At 46.5% G+C, this 19,714-nt stretch overlaps 1 protein-coding gene across 1 annotated transcript in view; it reads left to right on the top strand.

Annotated features, from left to right (window-relative positions):
• Positions 1–19,714, top strand: part of NECAB2 (N-terminal EF-hand calcium binding protein 2) — a 366,794-nt gene that overhangs the window by 254,052 nt on the left and 93,028 nt on the right. Inside the window, exon 6 of the mRNA XM_075008621.1 lies at positions 10,565–10,701. Within this exon, the coding sequence (XP_074864722.1) occupies positions 10,565–10,701 (137 nt within the window). The remainder of the gene's footprint in view (positions 1–10,564; positions 10,702–19,714) is intronic.

The following is a 19,714-nucleotide window of genomic DNA, read 5'->3' as shown; positions in this document are numbered from 1 at the left end:
CCCCTGACTTCCATTCCTACCCTTTGTCCAGACTCCCTTCCCCCATCTGATCTCCCCTATTGTTCCACACATTTATAGCCACCAGCATCATGTCAGGAACCCCTGAGCTGGGGCAGCTCCCTCTGTACCCTCGGGTGCCTTTTGGCATGGCAAGTGGAGGGTTCACTGAGATTGGTGGCCGGGAAGGAGTCTGCCTCCTGCAGGTGCTGTCCAATGTTAGCCAAGAGAATGAGAGGAGCTCTTCTGTCTTGATGGATAGCCCCTCCTGTGAGACAGTGCCCTCTCCCTTTCTGTCGCTCAGTCCTCTGGCTGGGCCACAAGTTGTGGCCTTCCCTTCAAGTTGCAGAAAGAGCCCAACCATGGCTAGTTCCACTGTCTGGCAAACGGCTCCAACCCTCGTCAGTCCAAGTCCCCATTGGCAGGACTCCATGATAGGGATTCCAACCAGTCCTGGGTCTCTTGCTTCAGGGACAGGTTTTTTGCCACCAACACTCCTGGGAGGTGGGGGCGTGAGAACTTGAGACCACCTGTTGATGTTCCAGTCCAAGGCCCAGAGATGGACAACTGAGTCCTGTGCCCTGGAGTGCTACACAGCTGCAGGGGAGCCGGCAGCCTCCACAGGCCCCTGGGTCAGGTGTGGCGGGGGGCACCTCTGGAAGGGTGGAAGGGAGGGCACCCTGCTGCCCCGGCTCCCTCCCTTAGTGCTGCCAGAGCATGTGGTGTGGCACTCCAGCAGTGATTTACAAGGCCCGGGTTTCCTGTGGCGGCAGCAGCAGTTGGAGGCCCAGGCCCCTTTGAGTTAGGGTACCCCAGGGCAACTCCTCCATTTGTCCCCCTAGACTTCCCTTTTGCTGGGCCAGTGCAGCTGCCTCCTGGACCGCTTCCTACCAGCCTCCCCGTGCAAGAGAGCACAGCAAAGATGCGTCACCAAAATAAACGAAGCAGGAAGTCTCCGGCATGGCAAATGTTCAGAGTCACTTGCAGTGCAGACAGACCACCACTAGTCAGGGACCCTAAGTTGCTTTTGCAGAGCTTCAGAGTGCATTTACCTCTAGTGGCTGCCTGAAAAATGAGCGGCTCTGCTCCCTGGTCAGCCACTCCTCCATCCCGTGCATGCACTGCAGGGGCGGCACTGGCTGGGCCCAGAGCCACTCCCTGGCCCCTTTCTCTCTAGGGTGGGGTTTATATGTTGCAGCACAGAGGGGCGTGTGCCTAAGGAATAGCTGGCGGGGCTGGGAGGATGGAGGCAGGTGGTGGGAGAGAGGGAGCGCAAGCACAAAATTAATTAGACGTGTGGGGAGAAGCTGGAAGCTCCACTCCGCTTGACAGCCGGCAGCAGGGATGAGAAATCCCGTCCAAGCAAACATTGAGAGCCCTGGCAACACTCACGCGCAGGCACACAACACTTGAAAAGTTACAAGAGAGAGCAAGAAACAATAAAAGACAGAGAAAACCAGTAATTAAAGAAGCCAGATAACATCATGATTTTGGGGACAATCTCATGATTTTGAGGGGAGTCCGGATTGAAACTATTGGGATTGTAAATACTATTCTCTACTGCACAGCTGCTGTCCAGGAGTTGCTGTGACTGTTCCACAAGTGGTTCCATAGGACTCTGAGCACGAGGTTTTATATCACAGAGGATGTGAGGATGTCAGCAGAAGCATGTTCTTACACAAAAGAGTTGTTATCTAAAACCACAGCTACACAGCCACCAGCACAAACACACACTCCCTTTGTCAGGAGTTCTGCTCCTCGCATGGGAAGTTCATACAATGTTACCTTGCTATGTGGAAATCCCAGGTTAGAGCTGGAGGACTTGCCACATAATTGTAGAACACTAGAACTGGAAGGGACCTCAAGAAGTCATCGAGTCCAGTTCCCTGCCCTCTTGGCAGGACCAAACACCATCTGGACGATCCCCGATAGGTTCCTGTAGTCTGCCACCTAATTTAAAACACACGGCTTAAAATTAACAGGGTTGTAGTGTGCTCAGAGAAATAGTTAAAGCACAATTTAGAACCATAGAACCATGGACACTAGAACTGGAAGGGACCTCAAGAGGTCATCGAGTCCAGTTCCCTACCCATTTGGCAGGACTACCTGATAGGTGTCTATCTAACATGCTCTTAAAAATCTCCAGCGATGGAGATTCCACAACCTCCCTCAGTAATTCATCCCAGTGTTTAACCGCCCTGACAGTTAGGAAGCTTCTCCTAATGTCTAATCTAAACCTCCCTTGCTACAGTTTAAGCCCACTGCTCTGTGTCCTATCCTCAGAGGTCAAGGAGAACAATTTTTCTCCCTCCTCCTTCTAATCCTCTTTGATTTACTTGAAAACTGCTATCATGTCCCCTGTAAGTCTTCTCTTTTCTAAACTAAACAAGCCCAGTTTTTTCAGTCTTCCCTCAGAGCTCATGTTCTCTAGACCTTTAATCATTCTTGTCGCTATTCTCTGGGCCTTTTCCAATTTCTCCACATCTTTCTTGAAATGTGGTGCCCAGAACTGGACACAATACTCCAATTGAGGCCTAATGAGCACTGAGTAGAGCGAAAGAATGACTTCTTGTGTCTTGCTCACAACACTCCTGTTAATACAGCCCAGAATCATGTTTGCTTTTTTAGCAACAGCATCACACTATTGACTCATATTTAGCTTGTTGTCCACTAAGACCCCTAAGTCCATTTCCACAGTCTTCGTTCCCAAACAGTCGCTTCCTATTCTATATGTATGAAGCTGATTGTTTTTTCCTAAGTGGAGTACTTTGCATTTGTCCATATTAAATTTCATCTTGTTTACCTCAGACCATTTCTCCAGTTTGTCCAGATCATTCAGAATTATGAACCTATCCTCCAAAGCAGTTGCAACCCTCCCAGGTTGGTATCATCTGCAAACTTAGTAAGCGTACTCTCTATGCCAATATCTAAATAGTCGATAAAGATATTGAATAGAACCAGTCCCAAAAGAGATCCCTGGAGAACCCCACTTATTATGCCCTTGCAGCGTGACTGCACACCATTAATAACCACTCTCTGAGAGTGGTTATCCAGCCAGTTATACACCCATCTTATAGTGGCCCCATCTAAGTTGTATTTGCTTAGTTTGTTGGAAAGAAGATCATGCGAGACCATGAAAATTGCCTACCCTGTCATTGGTCTTCCTCTTGCTTCTAATATAGTTATAGAATGACTTCTTTTTTCCCTTTATGTTTCTAGCTAATTTGAGCTCGTTCTATGCCTTGGCCTTTCTAATCTTGTCCCTGCATACGTGCATTGCTTGCTTAGATACATCTTTTGGAAAGTCTCCTACTTTCCACTTTTTCTACTACTCCTTTTTAATTTTGAGATCCTGCAAGATCTCCTGGCTAAGCCAAGGCGGTCTTTTACCATACTTTCTAGCTTTCCCATGCAGCACTATAGCTTGCTTTTGTGCCCTTAATAACGTCCCCTTGAAAAACTGCCAACTCTCCTCAGTTGTTTTTTCTCTTAACCTTGCTTCCCATGCGACCTTTCCTACCAGCTCTCTGAGTTTACCAAAATTTGTTTTCCTGAAATCCATTGTCTCTATTTTGCTGTTCTCCCTTTCGCTATTGCTTGGAATCATGAGCTCTGTGATGCCATGGTCACTTTCTCCCAAGCAACCCCCCACTTTCAAATTCTAAATGAGTTCCTCCCTATTTGTTGAAATCAAATCTAGAACTGCTTCCTTCCTATTAGCTTTTTCCACCTTCTGAAATAAAAAAATTGTCATCTATGCAGTCCAAAACTTTCTGGAAATTCTGTGTCTTGCTGTTATTTTCCCAACATATGTCTGGATAGTTGAAGTCCCCCATCACCACCAAGTCCTGCATTTTGGATAATTTTTAATTGTTTAGAGAAATCTCATACGCCTCTTCTATCCAGCTAGGTGGTCTGTAGTAGACCCATATCACATCATCATCTTTGTTTTTTACCCCTTTTAACTTAACCCAGAGACTGTCAACCTGTCTTTCTCCTGCATCCATCTCGACCTCAGTGCAGATGTGCACATTTTTTGATATGTAAGGCAACACCTCCTCCCTGTTTACCCTGCCTATCCTTCCTGAGTAAGTTGTACCCTTCTATACCAATATTCCAATCATGCATATTATCCCACCAAGTTTCTGTGATGCCAACTATATCATAGTTGTGTTTGTTTATTATGATTTCAAGCTCTTCCTGCTTATTACCCATGCTTCTTGCATTTGTACATAGGCATCTTAGATACTGATTTGCTTTTGCCCCTCAGTTCTGCCTAGTCCCTCTTTTTTCTCTGCTCTTATAGCCCATGATCCCTCCCATTTCCAACCCAACTCCAGGTCTCCAGGTTTTTTTACTTATCCATGGGGCTTTGGTCACCTGTCCCCATCAAAGCTAATTTTAAAGCCCTCCTCACTAGGTTAGCCAGTCTCGATCCAAATACATCTATACATAGATTATTTAATAGTATGTTAATATTTCAAGACCTCAAATGAGATTAAAGCTAAGCACTATACTTCTGTACAATAAACAAACAGTCCCTTGCCTCTAGAAGAATCAGTACTCATTCCATGTGGTGTGTTTAGAAGATTTCATTGAACTGAAAAGTATGTTAAAGACGATATTGGTTTTCTTTCTCCGCTCCAAGAAGCTGTCTTGTTTCTTTGATTTTGGCATCTGAAACAGCTCATCCAAAAAGAAAGTCTAAGAAAATAAAAAGCAAAATCAACTTTTTCTCTTAGCGCTGAGGGTTGGATGACTTTCAATATCTGTGAACAAGAAGTAAGTTGAAATATCAGACTGCACCAGGCATAACTCAAACCCCAGGGTTCAGAAACTTTTAGGTATCATGTTCCAAGATGCTAAACTTCAAATGAGAAACCAGACAGACGTTTTAAATGATGACAGACAATAACTGTTATCACTGAGGACTGAAACATGTGACACACACTGGAGCAATAAATCAGTCTTCCGCATCTGAACAAATGTCTGGTTTTTCTTCATAAACCCTCAGAGATCAACCTTATCAGTGGTGCCAGTGTTCCCTTGACCCTCTTTGTTCTTCCAGTCAGCCAACTGAACTGCATCACTGTGTCATTCCCCACCAACCCCGATACATGTCATATAGATGTTTTTGGAGTAGCCCACCAAAAAACTTACAGGCCGTGCACCCTGTTGAAAACAGCCACTACCGATAACATTTCCATTTGAGCTGTATTGGCAAGGTGGTGAAGCTCTCCTGAGCATGGACAAAGGACAGACATACATGCACCTCAAGCTGACACCAGCCATGTCCTTTGGTCTCCAATCAGAAGTGACAGCTAGCTGCAGTGCTGGTCCCAGTTGCATTTTCTGGCTACGGAAGTGAAAAGGGTCCAGTGCGGCACACCAGTAAGAAAGGGGATACAGGTATGGGCCAGTAAACAGCCAATGTTGAAGTGCTGCCATGGCAGTGCTTTAAAGACCATACTGGCAGAGCCGTTGATGGGGGACGGGGAGTTAAAAGGGGCAGCTGCCCTGGGGCCAAGTGATTTAAAAGGGCTCAGTCCCCTACCCCCAGCTCTTGCCACTTCTGCTGGAGCAGCAATGAGAGCCCTGGGCCCTTTCAATGGCTGCTGGAGTCCCAAGCAGCATAGGCCAGACAGAGCTGAAGGGCCCCTAGCCCCGCCCCTTCTGCCCAAGGCCCCGCCCCTTCCCAGGGCCATCTGCTGGTCTCCACTCTCTCAGGGCTCTCCCTCTGGCAAGGTTCAATCCTATTGCCCCTGGTAGTTAATATCTGTGGAACTGCTGGGGGTAGAATGTGAAATGATCTATACGTGATCTATACGTGGACCTGCTAATGGGGTTTCAGCTGACTCAACATCCGAGGCTTTATCTACACATAAAGGTTCACCCATTATACAGATACTGTTATCCCTGTATTAACAACATACCTCCTACCCTCATCTCCCTGTGTGGGAAAGAATGACTTTTTGGGGATTTTAGTTTAAAATGCTTCCTAGGTAACATAAGCTAAACCACATAAAGACCCGTTCATCCTAGAATTGGGTGTGCTCATGACATTAAGCTGAGGGGAGAGGTAGCGATGCAGGAGAGTAGGGTTAGGGTCCACAGTAGCCTCGGCCAACTGGAGAATTGGGCAAAAAAGAAGTCTGAAGAATCCCAAGCACTGCTACAGGCTGGGGACCGAATGGCTAAGTAGCAGCTGCACTTTGGTCGGGAGAGATCTCGGGAGATCTCTTCCACCATTAATCTTTTATGAATAATTGATTTTAACAATTACAGGGGTAGGCATAATAGAAACAAAAGATAGGGGCATTTTTTTACAAGTGACTGTGTAATAATACCCCAAAATAAGTCTGTAATGTACATGTAGAGCTGTGGTAATTGCACAGCAAATTTGTTTATCTGAATGCATAAATCATTAGCTGGACACAAAGGACTATTTGCGACTGCCAAAAACATTCCATTGGCATGAAAATCATTAGGCTTGCAATTGTGTGGGAGCATTTTTGAAAATATGGACCACTCAGATACAATCTAGTTTCTGATCTTTTTCTACTTCACCCATTAGTTTCTTAACAACCTGCAGATGATAGTCTGGCATTTAACCTCCCTCCTCCCCACCCCCAGACTCTTGGATTTTACTTTTTTTTTAAATAATTTATATTTTTGAAGTGAAGGAGTTGAAGGACGTAGCATAGAAGTGAGTTTTATGATTCATTCATTTCAAAATGGACTGCACTTGCAAAGTAATTAATTTCCAGACATTAAATGTCATTTTTATTGCGATTTTTATTTTAAGACAGTGGCATCGCTGGGTAATGTTATTTACTTGTTAAGTTAATTTGAAATGCTAGCACAGCATTTGAGTTCAACAACATTTGGACATATGACGTGAGATCCCCCCATTCGTCAGTCCAAATAATCTCTGTGTCGTGGGGTAGCTGGTCTGAAACCAAACCAAGGTACTAGTGCAAGGTCAGTCTGGAGGTTTCACTTTAGTTCCACACTATCCGCGTCATTTAAAAAAAACAAACACAACCCCCCCCCCCACCACCACAGCTGGCATCCGGTCTCAGCCAAAGAATCAAGAACAAACATACACAGACATGGGACTGAATCACCACCAGCCTACAAAGGTAGCCAGGCCAGCCTCTCTAGGAGAAGAAGACCGTTCGGGTAGGGGCGGCAAGCTGAGCTCACTCTGCTCCTGCCTCTCCCGTGTCGGGTGGACAAGGAGAGGTTGTGAGTGCAGCTGTGAGGCCAGGGCTTTCACCTGCCTTACAGTTGCTTATGAAACTGCAAGATTTACATTAGTGTAGTTTCTGAAAAAAGAAGAAACTTTTAAGTCCCAGGGTATTCTTAGTGTCCCCTTCCCCCTCAGCCACACAGTGGGCAACCTGAGGTAATTACAAAAGCCCCATTACCGTAGCATATCATAAAATGGTGGTGTCCCAGAGAAATTTACTGGATTGTCGCCACTCCCCCATTCACCCCAGGCAGGCACCCCCTGAGGTTACTCACTGGAGCCGCTGACGTGTGAGCTGACCCAGGCTGAAGACGCTCTGCATGAGCCACCTTGCAGCTGGAGCCCACCCGGGCTGGAGGAGCTGCCTTCGCTGCTGCCACCACACGCTTGTGCCACCATGGGGTGGGTGTGTGCAGACAGGCATCCCATCTCCCATACGTGCGGCTCTTCTTTTCGCCACGCTACGCTGCCCTGGTCGCCACATGTGTGAACGGGGCATGTGTGGGACGCCGCGATTCTGGGACAATAATGCTGGGACATCAGTGGCAGATGGGTGGAGAAGATAGGAAGATAGGGGCCAGAGGCCAGATCATGGAGCAGATGGCTGGGTGGGGGGTTAAGAGACAGGACTGTAGGGAACCCAAGATAGAAGAGTCTGTCATGCCCTCACCTGACCATTAAGAGTTGCCTGTGAAATTAGACCCCCATGGCCCCTGCACCCATTGTACTGCTCCTTCTGTAGCTCTTGAGGCTTCTTTGCCTCACCACACAATTCCCAGCCTGGAGAGGAGGCAGCTGCAGTGCGGCACTGCTCTCCAGGCCTGAACGTGCAGGGAGGGAGAGTGGAAGGGGGCTAGGGAAGGGCATATGGCAAAATGACCCATTTTTCAAAGTACTTGAGGCGAGAGCAGGTCTCCCCTGTGCTCCCAGGCTGCTCCTTTTACCCTGCTACCCCTAAGAATGATGTCAGCTGTTCCCCTTCCCCTACAAAGACACTCCATTTGGGCCCAAGAACAGAGGGAAATGCTCTGTCTGCTTCCTGCAGCAGCCTTGATTGGCTGCTCTTCTCCACTAGGCGGGGCTAGTGAGGAAAGCAGCCAATCAAAAAGGTTTTATGTCCCAACACAGGGCTGAAATTCTCACAAGAACTGTAGCATCTTACACCATTGTGAGATGAGCACCAGATGCAGCCAGAGGCATGTGACTTGTGATGAAATCATGGGAGTCAGCAATGCTGGTTAGGACAAACCATGTGGAAATGCCGTGTGGGGAGTAGCCAAACATTGTTTGAATTTTATTCATTAAATGTAAGTCCCAGCACTACATTTAGGATACCGGTCGGAGGGAAGGAACTGAAAAGACAATATTCTTTCTTCCTATCTCAGCCTTTTCTTTGTCTAACTGCTGAACAGATTTAACCTCATAAAGGTGTACGGGAGCAGGGAGAGACGGTAAACTGCACAGGGAATAACCTCATGCCCCAAGGTTCCTCACTCTGAGTCCCTCTAGGAACTCGAGGACCAAGAACTGAGTTTCATTTTGTCAGGGCATTGGAGGGGAGGGGATAATTTATACTTCCAGGCCGAGACCTTCTACGTCAAGTGCCAAATCAAAGCAAATTAATACAGATGGGTTGGAACCCCTGGGGGGAGGGAGCTTTATTTATACTGGGAATGGTGACAGATTCTGTAACTGTATCAGCACGGCCCTGGTGCCCCTGAGACAAGTGATTACTGCTGGGGTGAGAAGATGCAGACTGTTCTATGGGTATTTAAGTCGAAGGGGGAAGATCCATGCTACAGCGCTGCAAGCCTATAAATCACTGTTCCAAGCGGCAGGGAAATCACAGCACCCAATCCATTCAAAGGATTCAATGCTTGTGAGACCTGCCCAGTCAGCACCTCTTGTACTTTCCCAGCGGGATGATAAAGTAATCAGGTTCCCACAGTGACAAGCTGCATGGTCTTCTTGCTTCCAACCCAATTAACCAACAGGAGAGGAAGGGCAGTTCTGCTGTTTCCCGAGCAAATGCTGCCCTCTTGTACAGCCCTGGTGAGCAGGCTGTACCACGGGGGTAGCGCACCAGGCGAGGAGGAATGCTTCCCATCCCAAGTCACCAGGGGACTGCAGGCGGAACCATTTCAGGCTGCTGCTGCAGGCTCAGATCGACAGTTGCTCGGTTGCTCATGTGACTTGAACAACTGGCAACACTACCGGTAAAGATTCTCTTGTGTGGGTTCTAGGCTGGGACAAGAAATACCACTGCACCTTTGATGTGTGCCCAAGTAAGTCTGCACCTCCAGCATGGGCTCCCAAAGACATGACTGGGACATGAGACCCACACCACCTGCACAGGCATCAGGGCAGTTGCAGAAGGCTGCTCAGAGAGCAAAGATGAGGAATCCACAATTGTATCTAGCGAGGCTCTTGTACTCGTTCAGGTAATGGCTGGTCGGGTGGTGTCATGGTTTGGAGGGGAATTCAAAAGGGAAGGTTTGAAATTGCCCCCCAGAAGTTACTGTTTTTACGCACAGCAATCAGGTGCTTGGAGGCCGACTATGAATAGACGCAGCTCATCAAGCAGATGTGCGTTTCCTGGGTACCTTAAATCAATTAGAAAAACAGGAAGGAAGACGAGCTAATCCAGAGAATGTAACTTTTTCCGTGTTTATGTTAAAGAGGTCATTATGCTATTTCAGAAGTTCAGCGTGTGACTCGCATAAACCAACTAGCCTCTTTCTTTTCCCTTTCCACTTCCTTTTTTGTATACGCCTGTCATGAAGCTTCTACTGGAAGTAGCAATATAGTTCACTGTGAACTTTCCACTCCTGGCATTACATTTGGGCCTGTCCCCAGAATTCACAGGGATGAATTTTCCACAAGCTGGCATCACACCTGGAGAGACATGAAATGAGCTCTAACTAGAAATGGCCATAACCAGAGTCTGAAATGAAGGGGACGCCCGATGTGACTATGGGGACTCTTCTGTGAGCCCTCACCCCATTGCTTAGAAGGGGAAATTGCTGAGCATGAGCATACATCCCATTAATGTCCAATGGGAGAAGGTAGGCCTAGGCCCAAGGTTTTCATGTGAGTAGACAATAGAATGACCAGTTGGCAAGAGTAAAAAATGAGGATGGGGATGTGACAAGCCTGTATAAAAACAGCTCCAAATATGGGGACTGTCCTTTAAAATTGGGACATCTGGTCACCCTAGGAGAAGGGAGCAGGCTTCCTGGTGGGCAGTTTCTACGGATGCTTCTTCCCTCCAAGCAGTTGGCATTTTTTCACGGAGCTCTGCACCCTCCTTTTCAGGTGTACGAAAGAGGAACTAACGTGGACCAGTTTGTGACTCGTTTCCTATTGAAAGAGACTGCCAACCAGATCCAGTCTCTGCTGAACTCTGTGGAGAGTGCTGTTGATGCCATTGATGAACAGACCAATCAGATCAGGTTGGTGATATCTTCTTGTCTTTCGCATTGTGCACCCTACCACTGCTCTGATGGACTATTGCTGTTTGGTTGGTTCAGCAGCCTTTGCACTGGCGTGGTTCTGCTGGAGAATGTTTATCTATTCTGTGTCTTGAACTGGTATCGCCACTTTTTTCCAAACACCTTTTACTTCATAGTGTATCAAGGCCAGTGAAACTAGAAGCTCAAACTAGAAATAGGAAACCAAGTTTTAATTTTGGTAAATTGGAAATATGCTTTACAGGGTGAGAATGGTGATGCTCAGCCCTACATGCCTCATGCAGGACTGGAAGGGACCTCTAGAGGTCATTGAGTCAAGTTGGCTGCCCTCTTGCAGGGACCAAGCCCCATCCCTGGGAGAGTTTTGAAAACTGATTGCCTCAGACCTCTAAATGGCCTCTTAAAGGCTTGAGCTCAGAACCCTGGGTTTAATAGGCTTCTGCTTAAACCAGCAAGCTAGCCCTCTCCTAGTGCTGCCATCATCACCAGACCTGTACTTATGCAGTAGCCAGACACTATTTAAGAACTCAGCACAATTCTTCCCAGTGTGCTAGGGAGAACCGCATGTCCTCCTCTCCATAGCTGGCCAGTGGGGATGCCAATCCATCGACATCCATGCTGTGGCCTGCCAAATTCTGGCTTGGAAACTTAAGGCTCCTGCTGAGGATTGTACTGCAGGCATTAATCTTCCGTAAGAAAGGAAATCACATTGAAGTAACTGCTGACACACAATGAATGGCATCTGCGAATAAATGTAATAAAAATGCAGATCAGGTCTAAGACCTCATCTTCCTTGACAGCATCCCTCACAGTCTGTTTATTAATAAGTAATGACTATTAAAAAGACTCAGGAGCTGCGACCCAGGATTTTGCTGAACCCAAAGCTCTTGGCAATACTACTCTTTGCAAGTTGGTGTCAAGAAGTAAACCAATGGGGTATAGCTGAATAGCCAATAGATAGCTGATGCAAGCAGCCCAACAAAAGCGCTTTTATTCAAAGCATCTGTTGTAGTTAGTCTCCAGCACATAATATGCGTCCACGACAGGTTAGTCGAGTCCCACCCACCTCCCAGTCTCCCCCAGATCGTGTCTACCCAGGGGCTGGAGGAGCTCTCAAGTGGATAGCTGTAGACTTCCAGTGACCAGCTTCCTGCCTGCAGAGGAACTTGAGAGGTGTCCACCAACCTCCGATTTCTTCCTCTTTTGATGATTGGTTGGTGTTACATAAGCTTCCTCATCCAAAAATGGCTCAGCAGAAACTAAGTTCAGCTAATTATTCCAGACTTTCACTCCTGCAGAACTGATAGATACCCCACCATGAGTTTCTATCAAATTACACGTACAGTAAGGTTATACCTGCATATTGATTTCTGTTGGCATAGGTATGCCATAGGGCAGGCAAGTGATCAGCCAGGAAAGGTCCCAAAGTCCAGTGCAGCTCTATCAGAAAGCTGTGTTTTATATGTGTAGTTTATGTGTAGCTTGTTTTATTCATGGGTGATGGTTTTACTAGACCCATACAAACTGCAGGTTTGCCAATCTAGAGCTGCGTCTACACGTGCACGCTACTTCGAAGTAGAGGCACCAACTTCGAAATAGCGCGCGTCGGGCGCTATTTCGAAGTTAACTTCGACGTTAGGCGGCGAGACGTCGAAGTCGCTAACCTCATGAGGAGATAGGAATAGCGCCCTACTTCAACGTTCAACGTCGAAGTAGGGACCGTGTAGACGATCCGCGTCCCGCAACGTTGAAATTGCTGGGTCCTCCATGGCGGCCATCAGCTGGGGGGTTGAGAGATGCTCTCTCTCCAGCCCCTGCGGGGCTCTATGGTCACCGTGGGCAGCAGCCCTTAGCCCAGGGCTTCTGGCTGCTTCTGTGGCAGCTGGGGATCTATGCTGCAGGCACAGGGTCTGCAACCAGTTGTCAGCTCTGTGTATCTTGTGTTGTTTAGTGCAACTGTGTCTGGGAGGGGCCCTTTAAGGGAGCGGCTTGCTGTTGAGTCCGCCCTGTGACCCTGTCTGCAGCTGTGCCTGGCATCCCTATTTCGATGTGTGCTACTTTGACGTGTAGACGTTCCTTCGCTGCGCCTATTTCGATGTTGGGCTGAGCAACGTCGAAGTTGAACATCGACGTTGCTGGCCCTGGAGGACGTGTAGACGTTATTCATCGAAATAGACTATTTCGATGTCGCAACATCGAAATAAGCTATTTCGATGTTGGCTGCACGTGTAGACGTAGCCTAGTTGTGTCCACACCACAACTGCTAATCCAGTGTAGTGTATTGGTAAAGTATGTAAATTAGTGCTTCATAGACTGAGGCCCTATCTGCACTTAAAAAGTTTTCTGCTATAGTTATACCAACTCCTCCTCCTAGCATAGACACAAATTGTACTGGCTAAGCAGTGCTTTTGTCAATATAGCTTAAATCTGTTTGCTAAGCCAAATAAGCTATGCCAGGAATGTAACAGTACCTACAGTGGGACTTTTAACAGCATAGTTATGCCGGCAAAAAAAAAAAAAAAAAGTCACACCTCTAAATAACATACATCAGCAAAATGTTTAAGTGTAGACCAAACCATAAATGAAGCATAGTAACAGAGAGAGCCGTGCTAGTCTATATCCTATCAAAACAAAAAAGCAGTCAAATAATTTTGTTAGTCTTAAAAGTGCTATTAACTGCTTTTTTGTTTTCATAATGAAGCAGTTGAACTTGCCAGAACATTAGAGATTCAAAATTGTTTTTCACGGAAAGGGAAAAGAGGAGAGTTATGAGGCATGGATACAGTAGATGGGATGGCTGGAAAATTGTAATGTTATTGAAGTGCCCTGAGCAGACGATAAGATGCTCAAAGAGAAGTTGCAAAAGTATTCATGACTTTTTATGGTACAGCTATGCTGGTAAACACCCCATTGCAGGTACTGCTACATCCCTGGCAAAGCATGTGGTGAGCTGGACTGGGGCTTGGCAAATGTAAGTAACTTTAGGTTCAGTATAATTAGTCATCATGTGCCTGAAGTTACTCGCATGTGTAAGTGTTTTAGGATCAGCGCCTTAATTTGCTAAGCAGTCTTAAGGGGGAGAACTCTTGCCGAGATAAGTATTACCTAATTTGTTTTCTTTCCTCTCTCTCTCTCTCTTTCTCTCCAGTTTGAGGTCTCTTGCTGTGCTCACAGTTATTGCATGCACTCCCTGCTGCTCTCAAAACCTCTTCGTGATTACTTTGTGCTGTGGTGCTTTGTACATTGTGCCCGTGCCAGTGAGGTGGTAGCACTGGCTGGTACCAGTGCCCTACAAATTCCTAGTTGGTTCAGCACATGGCAGGGTCAGGCCATAAAAAAAGTGACTCCTAAATCCATGGAAGGAATTTTGCATTATCTGCATAAAGCAGTGCAGGGTTCTCTGTCCTGGCAGTGAAAGGTGGAGGAAAAACAGAGTTTTTGGTCTTCTTTTTAAAAGTCTGAGTAAAGGCAAATATAAGAGAGGCCCCAAACACAGCCCATATCTTGACATAGAAACTCCCTTCGTGCCAGTGCCGTGTATCGATGTGGAGTAAAGTACTCACTTACTTTAACCAAAGCAGGTCGCCTTACAAAACAGTATAGGGGAAATCAGAAGTTCCTTTCTCCTGCTACTTCTGAAAGCCGTGTTGGTGGGCTAGACTTTTCTTTTTTTTAAATCTGTTCAAGATTTATAGGACTGAGATATCATTTCAAATGCTTTAAATGGGACAGCTTTTATCTCAAGCTTTAAAGCAGGTAAAACTGCCATTTCATAAAATTGATTCATTTAAAAGCTCCAGTTTTATTTTACTTATTTAATTTGCAAGCAGTACTTATGCCAAAGTAAATTTACCAGTAACTGAGATATTTCTAGGTGCAGACACCTTCTGCTGAACATTACTCTGAACACACTACTAGATCAGCATAAGAAACATAAAAGCCAGGGGATATTTCATCTTCAGATTCCTCTAAAATCATTTCTGTACTCCAGGGATGTATTTATCCTTACCTCTTCTGAATCCATCTGCACATAGGCAGTTCTCTCTTCATATTTGGTCACCCAGTGAAATGTATTGCATGAGCTGCTATCCAAATGGGTTTCTAACACCAGGATTCTATGTGTGGATTGATAATAAACAGGAAATAATCCAAATGTGAGGGGTACGATTTTCCTGTTGTACATCAGTAGAGCTCCGCTTGCATAAAAGACAGCAGAGCAGGACTGTATAGCTAAACCAAGGTGCACCGTGGTGACCAGGGGGTGCATTTTGTTCTAAGTTTCTAATTCTTTGAGTCACTTGGAGCCAATCCATTAATGCTCCTGGACGGTGAAATGCTAAAATATTCTCCACTTTACCTTTCACTTCATGGCCCTTTTGCTTGCACTAACATACAGGAGTACAAATGTGCACATATCACTTGCTTTTCAGAATACCTACAACTTCCGTTCACCGAATGGAAGCAACCAGTGCTTAGTGCCTCTGAAAATCAGGCTGCTACTTAGCCCAACACAGTCTTATGTATGTTCCCAAATGTGCAGTCTGCACCAGCGCATGTGAGAGGGCAGAGTTAGATGCACGTTTGACCAGGTGTAAATATATGGCTGCCTTCTGCTCAGGGGCAGGCAAAATACGGCTGCGGGCAGATCCAGCCCTCCAAGCTGCCAGATCTAGTCTGTGTCCACAAGGGAGCTTCAGCCAGGCTCCCTGCCTTCTCCTCCCCTGCAGGCTGCTCAGAAGGGCCAGCTTTGGTGAGGAGGGAGGAGGGTCATGTGCTTCTCTGAGAACTGCTGCGAGCCTGGTGGAGGGGAAGACTAAACTGGCCAATGGAAGATGCAAAATTGTACTGGGGGCGGGGGGCAGTGCATGAAGCCTCTCCTCCCTCCAGGCTCACAGCAGCACCCAGAGAAGCACATGGGCCCCCACAGACATAGAATCATAGAATCCAAGGGCTGGAAGGGACCTCAGGAGGTCATCAAGTCCAGCCCCCTGCCTAAAGCAGGATCAATCCCATCTAAGTCATCCCAGCCAGGACCATGTCAAGGCAGGACTTAAAAACCTCTGGGGATGAAGATTCCACCACCTCTCTCGATAACACATTCCACATAACACAGCCTCTAAGTGAAATAGTTTTTCCTAATATCCAACCTACACCTCTCCCTCAGCAACTTCAGATCATTGCTCTTTGTTCTGCCATTAGTCACCACTGAGAACAACCTCTTTCCACCCTCCTTAGAGTCCCCCTTCAGAAAGCTGAAGGCCTCCATCAAATCATCCCTCACTCTTCTCTTCTGAAAACGAAATAAGACCAAATGTGACTTGTGGCCTCTTCTCATAGGTCATGTGCTGTAGCCCCCTAGTAATTTTTCTTGCCCTCCACTGGACCTACTCAAGTGCATCCAGATCCACTCTATACTGGGGCACAGAACTGGATACAATACTCCAGATGAGGCCTCACCAGTGCTGAATAGAGAGGAATAATAACTTCTCTAGATCTACTGGAAATGCTCCTCCTAATGCAGCACGATGTACCATTAGCTTTCTTGGCTACAAGGGCACACTGTTGACTCATACCCAGCCTCTCATCCAGGTGTAATCCCCAGGTCCTTTTCTGCTGCACTGCTACTTAACTATTTGGTCCCCAGCCTGTAAAAATGCTTGGAATTGTTCTCTCCCAAGGGCAGAACTCTGCACTTGTCTTTGTTGAACTTCATCAGACTATTTTTGGCCCTATTCTCCAATTTATGTAGGTCACTCTGGACCCTATGCCTGCCCTCCAACATATCTACCTGTCCCCCTAGCTTAGTGTCATCTGCAAATGTGCTGAGGGTGCCGTCCATCCCCTCATCTAGGTCATTAATAAAAATGTTGAACAATACTGTCCCGAGAACCGACCCCTGGGACACTCCACGTGAAACCAACTGCCAACCAGACACTGAGCCATGGATCGTTACCTGTTGGGCCTGACCATCTAGCCACCTTTCTACCCAATTTACAGTCTATGTATCCAATCCATACTTAACTTATGGGCAAGAATATTGTGAGAGGCAATTCTCTGTATCAAAAACTTTGCTAAAGTCAAGGTATATCATATCCATTGACTGCCCCATGCCCACAGAACCAGTTACCTCATCATAGAAATTAATCAGATTGGTCAGGCATAACTTGCCCTTGCCGAATCCATGTTGACTACTATTGATCACTTTTCCCTCTTACAAGCACTTCAAAATTGATCCCTTGAGGATCCCCACTATGATTTTTCTGGGAACTGAGGTAAGATTGACTAGTCTATAGTTCCCTGGATTGCCCTTCTTTCCTCTTTTATAGATGGGCACTACATTTCCCTTTATCCAGTCATCCAGGACCTCTTCCGATCTCCACAAGTTTTCAAAGATAATCATCAAAGGCTCTGCAATGACATCTGCCAATTCCCTCAGTACCCTTGGATGCATTAAATCCAGACCCATGGATTTGTATACGTCTAGCTTTTCTTAATACCCCTTCACCTGTTCTTTCACCACTGTGGGCTGCCCAGCTCCTGCCTATACTGCATGGCCTAATGCTGTAGTCTGGGTGCTGACCTTATCCGTGAAGACAGAGGCAAAAAAAGCATTGAGTACTTCAACTTTTCCCAACATCATTTGTCACCAGGTTACCTCCCTCGTCCAGTAATGGCCCCACACCCTCCCTGATCACCTTATTGTTAACATGTCTGTAAAAACCCTTCTTGTTACCCTTCACATCCCTTGCCAGCTGCAGTTGCAATTGTGCTGTCACCTTCCTGATTACTCCTCTGCATTCTCCAGCCATATATTTATACTCCTCTTTCATCATCTACGTTTCCACTTCTTATATGCAATCCTTTTGAGCTTAAGCTCACCAAGGATTTCCCTGATAGGCCAAGCTGTTTGCCTACTGTATTTGCATTTCTTACTGTGCATCAGGATGGTTTGTTCCTGTGTCTTCAATAAGGCTTCTTTAAAATACTGCCAGTTCTCCTGAACTCCTTTCCCCTTCATATTAGTTTCCCAGGGGATCCTGCCCATCAGTTCTCTCAGGGAGTTGAAGTCTGCTCTTGTGAAATCAAGGGTCTGTATTTTACTGCTCACCTTCCTTCCTTTTGGCAAGGTCCTGAAATCCACCATCTCATGATCTCTGCAACTCAGGTTGCCACCCACTTCTGCTTCTCGTACTAGTTCTTCACTGTTTGTGAGCAGCAGGTCAGCTGCATGCAGCTGCGGTGTGGCGGGCAGAGAGCCTGCCTGAGGGATCCGCTGGGCTGTAAGCACCTCCAGCCAGAGCCTGCCTCTGGTATTTCACCCCTGCTCTGGCCCCAGTTCTCTTCACCCCGTCACACTCCTACTCCAGTCAGAACCCTACCCTCTGCACCTCTATTCCTGCACCCATACCTCTGCCCAGATCCTGGACCCCAATTTCCTGCTCCAGGTCACAACCCATACCCCTGCACCTCCTCCCCAGGTCACAATGCTCTGCCAGAACCTACACCCTCCTCCAGGCCAGAATCCTCTCCCGCACCCATACCCATACCACCCCCAAGACTCCACACTCCCTCCTAAATCCTAGTCCCCTGCCCCAGGTCACAATCCATCCTTCACCCAAGCCCCCGTCCAGACCCCACATCCCCTCCTGTAACCCAAACTTCTTTCTGCAGCCAGCCTCCATCCCAGACCCTACATCTCCTCATTAATATCATGGAAGAGTGCAGCTTTTGACCATTTGCCAAATTCTTATAGTGACCGCTCCAACATCAAGAAGTATTGCCCAACCCTGTTCTAACTGAACAATAGATTGGCACTTTGACTGTAAACATGGCCTGTCTTTTAATGAGTACATATTCTTGCATTGGCAATAAGAGTGGTGACGAGTTGGCAAATCAGTATGAGAGCCTCCAGCAAGGTGACAAAACCTTGTGACCGAAAGAGTTTAAAGTCAGTCTCACTCATTGTAGAAATGCATTAGTATTACTATTTCCTGCCGGTTTGTCTTCCATTATCAGAACAGATTATTTATTGTTTTCCTTTTTATGATTTTTAATGTAACTGTGCCACATACAAACACCAACTGAGATGAAAACTGACTTTGTGAGGGTCAGATGTTCTCCAGCACATTGTGTCATCAGGCTGGCAGTATATCAGATGCTGCAAATTAAACCAAGAGGACCTGCTGGGTGCAGAATACAAGCAAAAAGGCTGTAGCTGTTTCAAAAGCAGTGCAGTTTGGGGTGCAGAGTCATTCAGAAACTGATTTTCCTCTCCTTTGGGTAGCAACATTTTGGGTTGAATTTTCTGGTTTGGCTAGTAATCCCCTACCCTTCTTTGTGTCCTTCCCCCTCTACAACAGCCCCATTCATACCAGTATTTATTTATTTGGTGTATCCAGTCCAGTCAAGCCAAGACACCTTTCTTATCAATGATGTTCAAGACAGGAAAACCTTCAGGAACCTGAGTCCTCATCGCTATGTATCATGGCTTGTGGCTGCCCAAACTGGTATAGTGGACTATCTCTAAAATGCTACTCAAATTCTGCTGCAGCACAATTTCCATGTCCAATATCAACCTGGCTCAGAAGACTTTATTGTCTTGGTGGTAAATCGAACCTGTGTTGACACTGAGGTCTGTAGTAAGTTAATAGTTTGTCACTTTCTCTGTAGACCATAAATCTCACCATAAATTGCTCATCAGATAAACCTTTCCATGACGGGTGGCACGAGCACAGATGACCATGTGATGCATTAAACAAGTCTATAATTATCAGTAGATGAGACATATGGTCTAATTTGCTCATGAATATTGCTGTGTTTTCCTCTCTGTAAACGCTGGGTGAAGAATTACTGTAGTGAGCTAATAACCATAGTGGAAGAGTAGCTTTCAGTGTGCCTGAAATACTACTCACGATGGAATTAAATCGCATGTCAGTCCTCATTGTAAGAGATAAGCAAGGCCAGACTAGAGCACAAACTTCACTGATGGGCAACA

The sequence above is a fragment of the Carettochelys insculpta genome, chromosome 14 (assembly GCF_033958435.1).
Source record: "Carettochelys insculpta isolate YL-2023 chromosome 14, ASM3395843v1, whole genome shotgun sequence".
NCBI classification, from domain to species: Eukaryota; Metazoa; Chordata; order Testudines; family Carettochelyidae; genus Carettochelys; species Carettochelys insculpta.
The sequence above is the reverse complement of the archived record's forward strand: the minus strand, read 5'-3'. Positions and strand labels throughout refer to the sequence as shown.